A 16,803-nucleotide genomic window follows, 5' to 3' on the forward strand; every position below is an offset into this window, starting at 1 on the left:
AGACGCTTTTCTTCCCATCACCTGCATATGCACAGAGTTCATTAAAAAACTAACTGATGATTTATGCATGGTAACTTCCTAAGCAGTGATTGTTATGCCAAGGAAAAGTTATTTAATGATTGCAGATGCCCATACAATAAGATACAAATTTGTTTATTGCATGAACCAATCAGTGTGAAGCACAGGCGGTGAATGGTGAAAACAGAAAGTGCGATGTTCCTTTTCCTTTTAATTCTAAAGAGAATATCTAAGCGATATTGTTGTCACTGAGAAGTGGGTCTCTGCTCTGAAATGTAGAACAAAATAATGTGGCATGACCTAGAAACTGTACAGTTTCTGTGGTTACAGAGGTAAAACCATGCTGCAAGCATGAGGCAATAGAACAAAATAACTGTTACATATGCAACTTAGCTCATGCATTCATCTTTAGAATCACAGAGAATTCAAGAAATGTCAACACATTCATTCTGAAAATCAGATCAACAACAACAAAAAATCTTCAGCACTATTTCAGCGCTCAAAAGCTGTACTTAATCCACAGGAACTGCAGTGAATCTGTAAAGATTGAACAGTACATCAATATTCCCAGCACCAGCTCAGTAACTTCACAACTCATTTATTGTCTTATATATGAATATTACAGCTCAGGCTTGTTCAAGTTCCACAAGGACTCCATGGCAATCTTTAGGGTGAAGAAAAATCACGGGTTTGCCATGTGCACCTATTTTTGGCTCTTCACTCAGTATTCGAATCTTTTTTTTCTTCAGTTCTGCCATAGCTGCTTTTATGTCATCAACCTTATGAAAGAAAAATACAGTTTACACAAACTGACACATTAAATCGTATTATGCACATTCTACATTTGGGAGCAATAATACAAATCCTTACTAAATTGTTATTTCTAAATTCTAATATAATTGTGAAAATCAATTAAATTCTAAAATCGTTTTTAAAATCTAGTCTTAACAATAAAAATCCTACAGAAGTTTGCGTTTGTTATTTGAAGATTTTATAAAGTACCGTTTCAGTAAATTCTAGTATATATTTAAGAATTTATTAGATTAAATTTCATCATGCACTAAGTCCATTGATTTATATTGTTACTTTATAAGGGCTCTATAAATAATCAAACTCTGCATTGCTATTAATAAGATTGTATCACTTTCAAAGTATCATTAACTAAAGAAGAATGCCTCTCTGTCTAATTGATGACAGAACACTGACTCATTAGATGGTGGTGAAGAGGGAGGGCAATGAGCAGAAGGTAAAAAGAAAATGCCTACTAGATTGATATATACTACTTCTGAGTAAGTTAAACTTTATCATGTTTCCTGACAAAAACCTTGGAATTACCAGAAACATCCCCAGACTATGACCTAGTTTTCTTATTGAACTTAATTATAATAATAGCATTTAACATTAAATTTCAGTAGAGTTTCCTGCAGTAAAACATAATTAACAAAAACCGTCTTTGCTGTATTGTATGATCTTAAGTCTCATGTCATGTCATCAGATGGTTTGGATACAAACCTTGAATGCATCCATCCTTTGAAATAATGAAATTAGCACTCAGTTTAGCAAAGCCAATAGTCAATAACCTAAAAAGACCTAGAATTAAAATAATAGCATTGCTGTTATTCCAGACTGAGGTGTCTGGACATAGCTCAGTGAATAAACATACATAATGTATTTTATGGAAGATACCTAGCCTTAACTTGGAGGAACAAACTTCAGTTAATTCCTACTCATTTGCTGCAGTTTTGTTCATGAGAATTCAGAACTCACTACGGTTCTTCCTGCACACAACTACCAGCCAGCAAAAAAAAAAAGTAAAACCAAATGACTGTCAAGCATTATCTAAAAGAAGACAGTAAAGTGTCAGAAGTGTGCCATGCCTCCCTCCAGGTTGCTTCCCCAAGCAGAAAAGCTACTACAGCTGCTGCTCCTGTCCTGCAGAGATGGCCAGAAGATAAACTGTCTGGGCTCAGATGGAATGAACTGTATCCCCAGGGAAGAAGTGAGAGCGAACTGTGGGAAGTCTGTGGTTGTATCCATATTAAGAGACTACCAGGCTTGGATTTCTCTCTTACCCTATCAGTTCTCCACCATGCTTTTCTTCACAGATACTGACTCAGTTATAGCTTGTCTGGAATTATTTAATTTCTTCTAAAAACGCTTATTTTGTCCAAAGCAAATTCCCTATCAACACACCTTTGTAAATTTTTCCTTTGAATAATAAGACAGAAGGAAGAACAGAAAGGTATTTTAATAAACTCATCAGACTTCTTCTACAGTATGGAAAAGTATTTTTAAAATTAATCTTTTTGCAATAAAATTGTTCATGGAAAGGTATTTCTACAAAATATTTTTAAATTTCAAATGAACAATCAGTTGAGACTGATTTTTTTTTACAGTTTTTCTGAAAACTATTTTTGCTCAATTTCAGAGGAGGACTTACCTAGAAATGGTAGGGTTTTCCATTCTGAGGGGAATGGGAAACTGGGGGAGGAGGCGTTAACTTCTCTTTGATTGACTATGGTAGCGACCAAATCAGTTTTCAGTACCACATAAACAGCAGCTCAACAACATAAGGTTTTCTTTCCATGTGAATTGTTTGGTAACCTTCCATTTGAATTTACATGGAGACCACTAACATAGTTGACTTAGGACAATCTTTTTTCTGAACTTATATTTATTTTGCTTAGAGAATCTAATAGTCCCAGGCCTTCACTTAGGAAAATCTGGCTGCAGGTAGCACTAGCTCACAGGTTTAATCAAAATTATCTGCTAGATTATGACTCCTGGCTTACTTGGCCTTATTGTATACTTGGCTTATTGCATACAGTTGTCCAACATGGGATCATTAGCATGTCCCATTCTTCTGTTTTCGTAATTAACAGTATGGCTTAACTTGACTGTCATCTGTGGTTTGTCTGCAACAAGAAAGATTGTATCTCATACAAAACAGGTCTACATAGAACAGCTTCAGCTGGTAACAGATATTTCTTGAAAATTATTTAAAGGGATTACATATTCTTGAAACTTTTGGGAGCTTTGAACTCTTTTTGCTGAGAAGTACCTACATCTTCCTAATCTTGTATGTCTAACTAAGTACCACTGGTCTTACAGAAGGCTTGAGGACTTTTTTTGGTTTTCCTGTAAATCACTTTCTTATTCTACACTCCCCATTTCCGACGTTCAGTTTCCCATTTCTGTAACAGCAGCCTACCAATTCTATTTGGGGTCAATTTAAACAGAATTAATTTTCTATTCTTGAACACCTGCACATACTCAAACTTAATGTAGGAAAAATTGCAATGCCTGTGCCTATGCAAAATTTCTCAATTTTCAATGAAAGCACGCAAACGCAAACACTGGTCTTGATAGATGAAATCTGAAAACAATTTCACTCACATCAGTAATCCCATTACTTTTTATTTGTAACTCTTTGTATGAAATAATAAAGTTTGCAAGACTCAAATATGGAAAACATTGAAAACATTTATCATAGGCAGCAATGTGGAATTTTGCATCTAAAATCTACACTAAAACATGGGTATAATCCTATTATACAAGAGAAACTTTCGCAGATATGACAGTCATATATATATGTTTTTTACACAGGTCAATCCTATGAAAAAAAAATTAATTTACTATCCATTGTCTTGTTATACGATACATTGTATTAAAATACCTCAATGCAGATATGATGCATTCCTCCAGTCTTGTTCTTTTGCAGAAAACTTGTAATGGGACTTTTCTCTCCTAAGGGGTGTAGAAGTTCCAGCTTTGTATTTCCCAGCTCCACAAAAACAGTGTAGACACCATGTTCAGGCAGAGCTACAGTCTCGCTCACCTGTGCTCCTAACACATCTTTATACAAGGACTGAGCTTTTTCCAAATCAGGCACTGCAATTGCTACATGATTAAGTCGGCCCAGTTTCCACAAAGAGCTTGGAATGTTTTGAGAAAAAGAATGCGATGATGCTAAAGTTCGTATCATAAGAGTTGAAGTCTGCAATCTGGTAAGAAGCCCTGAAAAAAAATGAATAGCACTGATATAATGCTTTTGAGAAATTATCAGTATCTGCTCTTTCCCCTTTTAATGAGGCCTATGTAACTCCTGTGTCATAAGCACACTAGTGTGGAAAGCTGAAGGTAAAAAAAAGTGTTGTAAATGCTTATATCTGTCTGTTAAAAATTGGAATACATGGCCAAACATAACAGTCAACTGCATAACGTACTTAAATGTTACTTCAGAATTTTTCAAAGCTTCTTATAAAATAGAGAAAGAAACAAGGACATGTCTATACATATAGAAATTATAACAAACAAACAAAACCAAGGACAGAAGTAACTGATATTGCAGGATCCAAGAGAAAGATAAAAGACTTGAACTCTTAGCTGTCAGAACTATAGCAAGGAAAGAAATGTCATGTTGTGTTTGAGGCTTAAGGGATGCTAAATACTGATTTCTGATTTTTTCTCTGAAGAATTAAGTCTTTAGCCTCTCTTATTTTTTATGTGCTGTACAGGTCTTATACTTAGTTTCACTGGTCTGTTTCAAGATGCTTAGAAATATTTCAGTTTTAAGTACTGTGAATAATACCACATTCTACTGACCAATAACACTTTAGAAGCTTATCCTTAGAAGGTTAAAATTGTATTTCCTTTTTTAATGCAACTAGTGCCACTGACTTCAGCCTGACTTACAAAAGAGAAAGATTACGATTTGTCTCATCATAAATGAAAAGATAATGAAAAAAATACTGGATGACAATATGACACAAAGGCAAGGGCTAACATCTAGATGTCGACAAAAGATGGAAAAGTCTTGGAGAAACTTGGGGCCATAAAAAACTGCTTAGATGTCTATTGAACTCTTCACAGACTGCTCTGACAAGACAGTTCTGACCTTTGCACTATCTCACTATCTGTCATATTTCTGCACTGCTCACAGATAGTTCTAAAGTTGCTTGATTTTTAAAAAGTCAGGAAAAAAAAGTAAAAATAGGATAATTACAAATAAAAATGAATCTATCTAAGTAGTACAATTTGGAAAGATGGGGGGGGGGGGGGGAACTGCGGTCTTATCAATTGTGTCTCGCACCACAGTTAGAATTAAATGAAAGGGTATATTGATAAAGGCAGCATTTGAATTTCATGCTGATTTGCTTTAGGCCATGTCGGAGTTCCGAATGCCTCAAGGCCAAGCTAGAGGCATCTCAGCATTCTGGAAGTCTTTGATGCATTCTTAGCTTTAAATTCACAAATGTGCCATTTTGCTAAGCAATTGTGCCAGGGAGGCACTGAAATTTTGGATGCTTTCCAACACACTTAGGATAACTTCGCTTACATTTTTCAGGCTCTTTGTACTCTGGAAAGTTAGTAATACCTGTAAGGTTAGCAGTAGCTGTAATTAATCATCTGGTTTGACTGTAGGAAACGGAACTACCATTTAACTGGAAGGCTACAGCTGTCAGTTTATTTTTCTTCACAAAGAATGATACAGTACTGATAGATGTACATGCATGTGTTTATGTGTAAGCTTTAAAATTACAACATGAAATTCACATAATTTTGAATACTACCAAGAAAGTAAGTGTACTCAAAATCTTTTGATAATATTAAATCAACAGCCTACATTAAGTGCTTCCATAAACCTGCTCACTTCTCCAAGTAACTGCTCTGGTGTATTTCTTGCCAGCCTTTCACACAGTACATCCTGTCATCACTTTCATCACAGCCAGAAGTTCTGGAAAATTCTTTTTCACTGTTGTTACCTTTAGGCTGTAATAGTGACAGTATTGCAACTGAGTATTTCAAAGCTTTTTACATATTAAAAAAAAATCCACTAGCAACTTCACAGCAGAAAAATTCTTGTTTTTCCAATGTCTCTGCTGAATCTATTCAGTAGATACACTTGCTATTTAAATGGAACTGTGTCACGGGTGAACAAAGCAGTTGCCTGAGGAAGCAATACTTTGCAATGCTCTATAATGTACAAAACAAGAAACATGCAGTATCTAGTTGGCATAATTAGAGGTATGGATAAATAACTAGAGTTTGACCAGATCACCAGAGTAAATAATGCATTTAAAAAAATAAAAGTTGAATTTTTTTTCCATCTACCCAAGATCAGTAGCTGTTTCCTGGCATTAATACTTAAGGCCTGATCCAATTCTTGGAGAAGCAAGAGAAACTCTTTCACTTAGAGAAAGTCAGTATTTTCCAGAAGAGAAAAATACTTTGAAAGGAGCGCTTACTACACGTACATTTTTGATGTTTTCTATAGCACTTTTGTTGTTTTGTCCCTGCTTCCAAATATTAACATCCTGTGATTGAGTGGAAATGCTAGTAATGTAGATTTTCAAGCAATCTTTACAGATGGGAATGGGCAAAATTTTTCTCAATCATCTTTATATCTCCTGTAATCATCTGTAATTCTTGCTGTACCTCACAGAGGGCAAAAGATTACATGGTAATTATAATTTATTCTGTATTTTGTCTATTTTCAAGTAAATTGACATTTGACAGAAATTAGATAGATTGTCACTTGGCTATTACTGAAGCAATAGCAAAAGAAATAGAAAAAGTTAATTCTGTTGGGCTCTGCTCAAGAAACACTTGATTTTTGGCAGTGTTTCCAGGAAAGATAAGAGGGAAGAAGTAAAGGATAATCCTAAGATTCTTGTAAAGTCAAAGATATTCATATGGCAGTATTTTTTATGTCTCTATCCATTTATTCCTCCGAAGGTGGTAGGACTCTGTATTTTTCTGGTGATTATGTAGGGACAGAGAACTCTACAGAGTTTGGTTTTTTTTTTTAAACTTTTATCTATGAAGACTTGTGAATTTATCCTAGCTCTAGTCATATGCATATCGAGCTTTAATTTTAAACACACAAATATCAGTATGAATTGGCTGAGAATAAACAAAAAACACTTGGTTTTTTTCTGGCATTATATAGATTAGTAACTATATAGTTACTGTAATTCTAATTCTATTAATGTAATTCTAATCTTTACTCATCTTCATGTTTCTGGTCTCATTTTTGTGCTAAGAAGTAGCACACTCAATAATCAAAAGATGACCCTGAAATGAAAAAGAAAGCTTTTTAGCAGCTTCAAGCTTGAAACATTGAAGCTCATGTTTGAAGCTCATGCTTGAAGCTTATGTTTCAGGAAAGAAACACTGCAAGTTATGCATATATCACAAAACTAGTCCTTTGTTCAGGTAAATGTTGTGGTTACACTCTTTAATCACAAAAACATTCATCCAGTAACTTACAGAATTACTCAAATAATTCTGAACTTTCTCCAATGCTAAAAAATAGACCTTCTCTTTTTCTTTTGAAGCCAATGGACACTGTGACTGAAGTTATCTGTCCAAGTATCTGTCCTGTTTGAAAAACTTTCATATGCTGCCCAAAGTCACACATGCAGTTTTTCTAGTCCTAGTATACATACATCATTTGCCCCTACTGTTTTTGTTGTTTTGTTTTTGTAAAGACCTAATTTTTCACACACTGACAACCAAGTCAGAATTTTTCTAGGTATTTTGTCCTTTAGAGAAGATTCATCAGACCTTGTTCTCATATATGATTGCTGTCTTTCTAGCCTTAGTGTTACTGCTGAATGTACATCACCATCTTCAGCTTCATTTGAAGAATATTTTAAGGTATCTACTTGTTTTTTATTCTGTTGGTAATTGACTCAGCACTGGTATTGTGCACATCAGCGTTTAAACACGTACAGCTCTCAGTAGGGGCTTACGTTCTATTACAGGGCAGGTTATGACCATGAAGTCTGAAGTACCCAATAAAATGGCACCCTCCTAATGTTTATTCATAGGCTGGTTGCTGCAGTGGGGCAGTGTTTGTTGACTTACACATCTAGGTAAATAAATGCGCCCAAACCCTACTGGATTCAGTCATGTTCTCAGTGGAGGGGTTGTAGAGCTGTGGGTTACAATGAGAAGAACCTCGTCACTGCTCTGGTTGGTTTGAAGCTGAGAAAACTCCCAAGTATGGAGACAGCGTTCTCAGCAAAAGGAGTGAGGCATAGAGGGGCTGCGTATTAGCTCTCTGGAGCAAAGAGAAAAAGGGCATAGTGTGTGTGTTCTCAAATCCCAGGAACTTCAAGGTGGTGGTAGCATCTTGGAAACTCTGCCAGCCAACAAGGCTCAGGTCATCCTGTTCTCACTTGTGCTGGAGGTGGCTTTTGGGAATCAGAAGGGCTCTGGTTTGTAGAACTGAGGCACATTTTTGTTGCAGCTGTTTATTCCCTCAAAGTGAAATTACACGGGGGTGTTTTCATCCCGTATCCCACTGAGCACCGCACAGCACCGAGCCTCCCGGTCACCTGTCCCTGCAGCCAGCGCGGTTCGGCACGGCGAGCTCGGTGTGCCCTCGCCGCTAGGAGAGGGCGCAGCGCCGCCGGTGACTGCGGTGCCCGGGCGGTCACTCTGCGTTTGACCCCTGCGTTCAGACAGGCTGCCCCGCGCTGCTGTCCCCGCACCCTAGGCGTGAAGCGGGAGCGCCGGGCCCCGGGGCCGCCCCCCGTCCCGCACCCCCCGCCCGGCCGCGCGTTACCGGCCGCCGCCCGCCGCCCGCAGGCCGCCATCTCGCCGCTAGCCGCCGCCCGGCCGCAGGCGGGCGGGGCCTGGCCGCGGGGAACGCCCTCACGGAGCGGGGCGGCCCGGGGCGGCCTGGGGCTGCGGCACGGCACCGGGACGCGGTGCCGAGCTTCACCTCACCCCAGCCCACCCCACCAAGCGGCCCGCGAGGAAATGGCGGCGGGGACGTGAAGGTGGGGGCGCGAGGCGCCGCGGCCGGGCCTTTGCTTGGGGCGGGCGGAGCGCTCCGTGCGCGGAACGCCGGGGCCGCGCCGCGGGAGCTGTCCGGAGCGCTCCGCCGCGGGCCTCGGGGCGGGGCTGGCGGCCGCACGCGCCGCGGCCGGGGCAAGATGGCGGCGCGCAGCGGGCTGGAGGCCGCGCTGAGGGTGGCGGGCGCTGCCGCCGCGCGGCCCGAGCAGTTCCTGAGGTACCGCCGGCAGCCTCCGCGCTGCGGGAGGGGAGGAGGGCAGGGGGCCTCTTGCCGGCCGGCCACCGGCGCCGCGGAGCCCTCCTGCGGGCGGTGTGGGCGGCAGGCCTGCCTGCCCTCGGGAGCTGGGAAAGCGGGGTCTGCGTGCGTACCGGCTGCGCTGTGGGGCCGGTGACCGGGGCACAGCTGGAGGGAACACCCAAGCGTGAATGCTGAGGAAGATAATTGTTTAGGTATCTCGGATGTGTGAGTGTAGTGAAGCTGAAAGGCTTAAAAATTGTAATGCTTCTGCTTCTAGGAATGTTCGGTAGCAGTACTGAAGCACGTGGAAAGCTAGGCAAAAGCTGTAATTGTTGAAAGGTGCTAGGAAGGTGCTACGCTGTAGCACCAAAATAACTAAGCAGATAGAGAGCTACAGTGTGACCATGCGGTTACATTAGTAGAAGCTGTGAATGAATGAAAGCTAGCCAACTCTGAAAAAAAGACTGTTGTGCTTTTTAAAGCTTTAACTTTTTTCTCCTCCTAGTGTACAAGATGGGCTGGCTGCTGAGTTCAGAGCGTTAACAAAGACTCTATATGATTTAAATAAAGCTCTGGGAAGCAATATAGTTCGTGGGAGTCCTCTAAAAGAGCTGGTGATAGAAAATTTTGATGAAGAACAGATTTGGCAACAACTAGAGCTCCAGAATAATGCAATTCTTGATTTCTTCAAGAAATCCATTGCAAGGGATGCCAACGATAAAGATCTTTGCCTTGTCTCAGACCAGGAAGATGATGGCTCTGATGCAGAGGCTAGCAGTGATAATGAATTGGAAGACGTAATGGAAGCAGAAACTGAACAGGAGAATGTTTCTACAAAACAAGAAACTAAAGCTAAAGAAAAGCAAAGTAAACCCAAAGAAACTGTAACGCAGAAATACAGTGATGAGGATTCTGATGTTGACTTTGATATTGATGCACTAGAAGAACAAACTAAAATAGCAAAGGAAACAACGTTGAAAAAAAAAGGAAGAAAATCTGTAGTGGATGACAAGTTTTTCAAGCTTGCTGAGATGGAAGCTTTTTTAGAACACGCAGAGAAGGAAAATAGGGAGAGGGAGGAGGAGGAGGAAGATGATATCAATTACTTTGAAGACATCATCTCGGATGGTGAGGAAGAGGAACCTGAAGAAACCAAAGTCAAAGTAAGAAGATCAGTAAACTAACTATCTGAATTCCTTTTTTCTTTAAATCAAGATCTGATACCTTTTAGGTTTACTATAAATTGTTGAGCTCACAGGAGAAACTGCCAAGTTAAAATGATTGGAAAACTAATGATTGCTGTTAATATTTGATGTTAAGTATCTGGTAGCAAAATGCACCAATGCACAAGTACACACTGTCTTCCTATTCCAGTCTCTGTTTAGATGGATTTTAGGTTTCTGCATGAATTAAGGACTTGGTAGTCATGTTGTAAGAAATAGGTGACCTTGCAGAATATGTGACCCAGCTTAACAAGAAAGCTGTTTTGCTCAACATTGATGTCTCATGATTAGGGATCACTAAGGTGACTGATGCAGAGCAATGGGGGCTTGGCAACTTCTTTTTCCAGGGACAGGGCTTTGTAACTCAAATTTCGCAAGTTGCTGAGTACTTGTTTCAAAAATTAATCTTTTCTTATTTAAGGTTGCCAGAGATTCTTGCTTGCAAGAACTGTGCCCAGGGTATAAGGAAGCATGTACACATACCAGTGAATAATCAGAAAAATTCATTGCTCTCTGACTTTAGTACGTGTTGAAGTTAGAAATGAATTTAAGTGGCAGAATGTCTTGAGTACTTGTAAAAGAGGTTAATTTTACGGAGATGCTCTGCCCTAGGTTAATGCTTCAGTAAACTGAACTACTATTGCACAAGTCATGCTATTCCCCAGATGTTAGCCTTTCAGAGGCAGGCTGCTCTTAGACTTCTGTCATCCTAACCGCTTTTTTGGTTTTTGTTTTCCCTGTCACCTTCTTAGTCAATTAAAAGTTCTAGAGACCTGACGTACAAAGACTTCTTTGATCCTGTTGATGACAATGATGACTTAGTAGCTAATGGTGTTGAAGATGATCAGGAAGAGGAAGCAGACAGTGCTATTGAAAAGGAGAATGAAGAAAGCATGTCTGAGTAAGTATTGGCATTATTTGCAGTTAAATGTCTTTATAATTTTACACTGAAGAGTGGCACTGTTCAAGTAGAAAATAAATTGTGAATTCCAGGTTCACTTGAGTCACGGTTTGTCATTTTCTGTTATCTGTTGTATGTTCATGGATTGCATTGTTATCGTAGTCAAAAAGTAGTTTATTTACTTCCCTTCTTAGTGTCATTTATTTGGATTTATTTCAGTAAATGATTTAATAGCCATAACTTCAGCTTTTGAAGGTTATTTTTTGACGTATAGAAGTTTCCATAGTGTCTTTGCCTTTAGGCTTCAATGAAAGTCTATTGCAGTCCTTAACTATGGGTTAGTTGTAACAGGTGAAGTTGTAATGGCTGAAATATCTTCATGCACAAATGTTAGTGGCTTTTTAACCTTTACTTCATTTTAAATTGTATTTTAATTTTACAGGGTGGAGGATATTAATGAGATGATGGAAAATGTGAGAGGTAAAAAGGCCTCTTCAAAAGTTACTTTTAGATTGCCAGACAACAGTGAAACTGAAGATGGTACTGACATGCAATTAGAGAAGGGCATTGATCCCGGTGAAATAAAGTCATCTTTTGAAAAGAGACAGGAAAAGGTAATTGTTTTATCATTTTGCTAATACTTTTAAACAGTGACCAATGTTTTTTAATAATTGTGTACATGGCATATGTGAAGAGACTACTTAATAAAAAATAAAGTAGTTTATCAGATGTGTGTATGCAATTACGTATCTTCACATTATATGGGGAGGATTTGGAAGTACCTGAAATGGCTATGCATTTCTTGCCTTGAGTTTACTTGTGAACGGTTTTAAACTTCTTAGGAAATTGTTTTTTTTCAGATGAGTGAAAAAATAAAAAGTTTAGAAGAAGAGTTGTTAGAAGAGAAACCTTGGCAGCTTAAAGGAGAAGTGACTGGACAAAAGCGACCGGAAAATAGCCTTTTGGAGGAAACAATACTCTTTGATCATGCAGTCCGAATGGGTAAGTATTGAGGGAGGGCTTTCTTGAGAGTAATATTCCCGTACCAAGTTGGATTGTTTTGCCTGTGAGCATGATGACAACACCCATGACTTGAGGGTATGGTAACAAAAACACTAGTTAAACTTCTCAGCACGTCTTTGAGGCTGTGCGTTTTCATTGTGGAAATTACAGGAAGCTATAGTCTTCTTGGTTCAATTTTAACTTACCTGCAAGTTCATTAATCCAGTAGCAGTTTTAGTCACTTACAAGCCATATGTAGCATCATTCTCTTTCCCATTTTTATCTCTCTCCAAGGTAGTGGAAGAAAACATTATTTGCTTGACTTCATCAATCTCTAGTTCAAGAAAAATTTTCAACTACTACATATTTGTTGAGGCTTTACTTTGTTTTTCTTTTTTTTCTTTCTTTTTGATTCCTCGGAGCAAAAAGTGTTTCTTGCTGGAGAAACGTTAATCTTTTCTTCTTCTTTTCAGCTCCTGTGATCACAGAAGAAACTACTTTTCAGCTTGAAGATATCATTAAACAGAGAATATTGGATGAGGTTAATATCTTGCTTCTTCTTCTCCGTTTTGTTCATTGACTTTATTCACAGGGCACATTCTAAGAATGTTTAAGCTCTTAACATATGAGATATAAGGTTTTCTTGATTGTTTTCTGCAACTGGCTGTTTCATTTTGCCTTAATGAATGGAGCTTTAGATTCATATATATTTTTTTTTTTAAGTGTGTGTTATAAGCTAGGTTTTGATGCTTGTCAAACTAAAGATTATTTACAGATAAAACTATAAGGAGTTCCTCTGGAATATAATGCCAGTCTCACTTTTTTTCTGTTATCCTAGTTGCGTAGTTCTTTATGCATTCTAAATACTAACCAAAGCTCACGTGTGCTTTATTTTTCTTAAAAGCCACTGATAAAAGATTTGTATCCCACAATTTGTTGAGGCTTACTGTTTGCTAAATAAATAAATAAATAAAATTACATATTGGAAGAGTATTTAAGGAAATTACACATTTGTAATTGATTATACTATTTTTGCCCTGATTCACTGAAAATAAGCACAGAAGCTTGAGCTATGTGTCTTCTATTACTTCTTCAAATTAAAGTGTGAACTTCCTGAGTTCCTGGGGAAGCCACACGTGTTAGTTAGTTAACATGTCAGATAAGTAATGTTCTAAATAAGCTGTAACAACTAACACATATTAGTCTGTAGTTGTATTTGGTTGTTAATTTATGACTTTCTCAGGCATGGGACGATGTAGAACCGAAAGAAAAACCAAAAGAGGATGCCTTTGAATACAAGAAGCGTATCACTTTGGACCATGAAAAAAGTAAACTGAGTCTTGCTGAGATCTATGAGCAAGAATACTTGAAACTTCACCAGGTAACACAAACAATGCCTTGAAGTTTGCATCACATAAGCATATATATTAACTTGTATGCTACTAACTGCTTTAAGCTTTATGGAAGTACTTCAGACTTCTCTGAGTGTTCATGTGCCATGTGGAATGGCTCTGAATTGCATACTGTGTTACCAGTCTTGCTAAAGTGAAATTGCTTTATGAGTGGTGTTGCACTAACATTACATTATTAATGCAGCAAAAAACTGAAGAGGAAGAAAATCCTGAACACAAAGAAATTCAGGAAATGATGGATTCGCTCTTCCTGCAACTGGATGCGCTTTGTAATTTCCACTTCACACCCAAACCAGTAAGTAGTTCAGTTTCAAAGTTACTCTTTTTCTTTATTTTCTTTGAAACTGGAGACTTTCAATTTCCCTAGTATATTTTGAGTAAACATTGAGCTTGTACTTTTTTGTATTAAATGCGCTATAACTGCCTCTAAATATAACCAAATATTTAATGTGTTCAGTTACATGTAAACTCCATTCCTTTGAGATGGTGTACTTAGTCCTGAATATTTCTTTATTTCTAGCCTGTGCCAGAAGTGAAAATAGTTTCAAACCTGCCAGCTATCACTATGGAAGAAGTAGCACCTGTTGCTGTTAGTGATGCTGCTCTCTTAGCACCAGAGGAGATCAAGGTAAAAAAAAAAAAAAAAAACCAAAACCCAACCAAATAACACACAAACAAACAGAAAAAGCGAGGATCTATATTCATAACAGAAGGGTGTACTGGATGGCAGATCAGTGGGAGGAGAATTCTGCTCCCCCATCCACTCAAGGTTACTTACCTCATGAACCTCCTTGCCTAGCATTTTAAAAACTCTTAAATAGCTGGAAGGAGTGGGAAGAGTTTATCAGACCGTGCTAGGTCATGATACTAACTTACGGATGGTTTTTATTCTTGACTTGTGATGGTAATTGTTTTTGCCAATATATAGCTGGGTGGAAGGGGAAGTTAAACAGCAATAGACTGTCAATTGTACAAACACTACTAACCAGCTTCTGACCGTTTTCAGTCTATGCCTTAACATGTCAGACACCTGAAATAATGGAAACACTACAACAACCTTGAATACTCTAAAGTGAGTTTTCTTCTGCATGCTTATATTTTTTTTCTCTTTAGGAAAAGAACAAAGCTGGTGATGTAAAAACAGATGCAGAAAAGACTTCCACAGACAAAAAACGAGAGCGAAGAAAGAAAAAGCTTCGTAAACGTATAAAGCTAAGGGAAAAAGAGAAACGTCAAAAGCTTCTTGAAAAGACGAAACCGGAGCAAGGCATAAAACTCAGCAAAAAAGCTGCTGCAGCGAAATTGAAAAAACTTACAAAAGAAGGCAAAGCAACTCTGCTCAAGGTAATGCTGTCTTGAGTAGTCTTGTGTAACTTAATTTTCTTTAGCTGATGAGCTCTAAAATCCCAGGGGTAGATAATGTTTAACACAGTTAGAGGAAAGGATTTGCTTCTCTCCTATCCCTCTAGGCATAACTACACCTCCTACCATCCCCTCAGAAATTCTTGTACCAAGTAGTGTATCTGCTTGCCTACACAAACCTTGATACCTTATTTGAGTAAATATAAAAGGTAAATACAACTGCTGGAAAGGAAGAGGTAGGAAGTAGACATGGAAAGGATGTACTTTTTTTTTTCCTCCCCCTTTTTTTTCCTTGCATTCTTTTGAGCTGTAATTTTGGAAGTACCGGTCTAATCTGTGCATGGAACTGAATGCAAAGTAGTGTTGAACGTCTTTTTTTACTCCTGATTTTGCTGATTACCCTGTGAATGTGATGTCAGGAGAGCAGCCTGAAAAAACATAGCTCTGAGTTGTGCTCTGTAGTGACCACCTTTTTATAATGCATATTCATGTAGATGTTATTACTTGAATTATAATGAATAAATCATGACTAATTGGTTGTTGGAACCTTCAGAAGCTTATTCAGGGTGAGATATACTAAATGAGAATATTAATTTTGGATGTGTAGATAATCTTTAGATAAGGAAAAACATGAACTGTATGATACAATTACTTTGTATAATAGTACACTCACAAAACAAATGATTGTTTGTGTTAGGTACTACTTTTTTATTTCAAAGTTCAGAAGGTGATGTTCCTGCAAATACTGGAAGTATATTCAGTCTCTTATTTCCTGTGTTTGGACTGCCCCACTTGACTAAATGGGACTGACTACTTGCATGCATAACTGAAGATGAGGTTTCTACTTAGGTCTCTGTAAGCTCTGAGTAACTGAACTTACTTCAAACTATAATGTGCCTGTTGGCTTTTTTTACGTTTTGTGGAGCTTTCTTTATAATCCCATCAGATTGATCTTGTGCTTTGCATGCTATAAAAAAGTAAATTTATATTCCACCTGTGATGCCTTATAAACTAATTTTTTTTAAATGACTGAAATTCTGGTGTATTGGAAATAAATAGGAAAATAACTTCATTACTTCTAAACCACTTCTGTTTACCTTTTCAAAAGAAAAACAAAATACAAAATGTAAGCTCAGTAATTGTAGCTTAATATGTAGTTGTAGTTGAAGCTCACATGCCTTAGTTCCCTACTATGCCAAATCAGAATTAGAAAGGAAGCATAATCTTATGCCATTCTGGCTAAAGAATCTGCTAAAAAGAGATGACTCTCTGAAAATTAATTAGTATTTTACATATGATATTTGACTTTTAAAAGAAATGATAAATAATATAGTGGTACTGTCTATGTGTTTCTCGGTGTTATAACAAATATTGGTTCCATTGACAGGATGAAGGAAAAGACAAGGCCTTGAAATCATCCCAAGCCTTCTTTTCTCAGTTACAAGACCAAGTGAAAATGCAAGTCAAAGATGCAAACAAATTAAAGAAGAAACAAAAGAAGCAGAAAGAAGTCTCTGTCCATAAACTTAAATTGTAATTTAAGTTTTAATACATGCTCTGTCTTGTGTATAGTAAAATGTTTCTATTTTAATGCTGCATTGGAATAAATGCTGGGTTTTATACATCATTAAAATGTTCTGTGAACCTCTATGGTGATATACAGGTGTTATTCCCTATTTTATTTTTTTCTTCCTACTATTGAATTCCTTGATTGTCTAATTCTAAAAAGATCATTTTTTTGACATAGCGCATGTATATAAAGCAATGTGCGATGTGGCTGTATGTTCTTCAAACTATAGCCCATAGCTTCTTTACGTAGTTGTTTATATAGCACAGAAG

At 37.9% G+C, this 16,803-nt stretch overlaps 2 protein-coding genes across 6 annotated transcripts; one reads left to right on the top strand and one right to left on the bottom strand.

The window, feature by feature from the left end:
- Nucleotides 1–137: 137 nt before the first annotated feature.
- Nucleotides 138–8,682, bottom strand: MCEE (methylmalonyl-CoA epimerase). Of its 4 annotated transcripts, none has more exons than XM_080608169.1 (3): nucleotides 8,594–8,682; nucleotides 3,695–4,035; nucleotides 138–797 (listed from the first exon to the last, which is right to left on the bottom strand). In XM_080608169.1, the coding sequence occupies exons 1-3, from the start codon at nucleotides 8,622–8,624 to the stop codon at nucleotides 645–647; spliced, it is 525 nt and encodes a 174-aa protein (XP_080464295.1). In that variant the 5' UTR covers nucleotides 8,625–8,682; the 3' UTR covers nucleotides 138–644. The 4 variants fall into 4 exon arrangements, with proteins under 4 accessions (XP_080464295.1, XP_080464298.1, XP_080464296.1 ...); XM_080608172.1 differs by lacking the exon at nucleotides 8,594–8,682 and adding an exon at nucleotides 8,364–8,565; XM_080608170.1 differs by lacking the exon at nucleotides 8,594–8,682 and adding an exon at nucleotides 7,891–8,356.
- Nucleotides 8,671–16,622, top strand: MPHOSPH10 (M-phase phosphoprotein 10). 2 transcript variants are annotated; one of them, XM_080608108.1, is made up of 11 exons: nucleotides 8,671–8,810; nucleotides 9,570–10,227; nucleotides 11,040–11,188; nucleotides 11,631–11,802; nucleotides 12,049–12,190; nucleotides 12,664–12,731; nucleotides 13,434–13,571; nucleotides 13,787–13,897; nucleotides 14,123–14,230; nucleotides 14,716–14,946; nucleotides 16,352–16,622. In XM_080608108.1, the coding sequence occupies exons 2-11, from the start codon at nucleotides 9,865–9,867 to the stop codon at nucleotides 16,499–16,501; spliced, it is 1,632 nt and encodes a 543-aa protein (XP_080464234.1). In that variant the 5' UTR covers nucleotides 8,671–8,810; nucleotides 9,570–9,864; the 3' UTR covers nucleotides 16,502–16,622. The 2 variants fall into 2 exon arrangements, with proteins under 2 accessions (XP_080464234.1, XP_080464233.1); XM_080608107.1 differs by lacking the exon at nucleotides 8,671–8,810 and adding an exon at nucleotides 8,889–9,043.
- The last annotated feature ends 181 nt before the right edge of the window (nucleotides 16,623–16,803 follow it).

This window comes from Anser brachyrhynchus (assembly GCF_964034855.1).
Source record: "Anser brachyrhynchus genome assembly, chromosome: 11".
NCBI lineage: Eukaryota > Metazoa > Chordata > Aves > Anseriformes > Anatidae > Anser > Anser brachyrhynchus.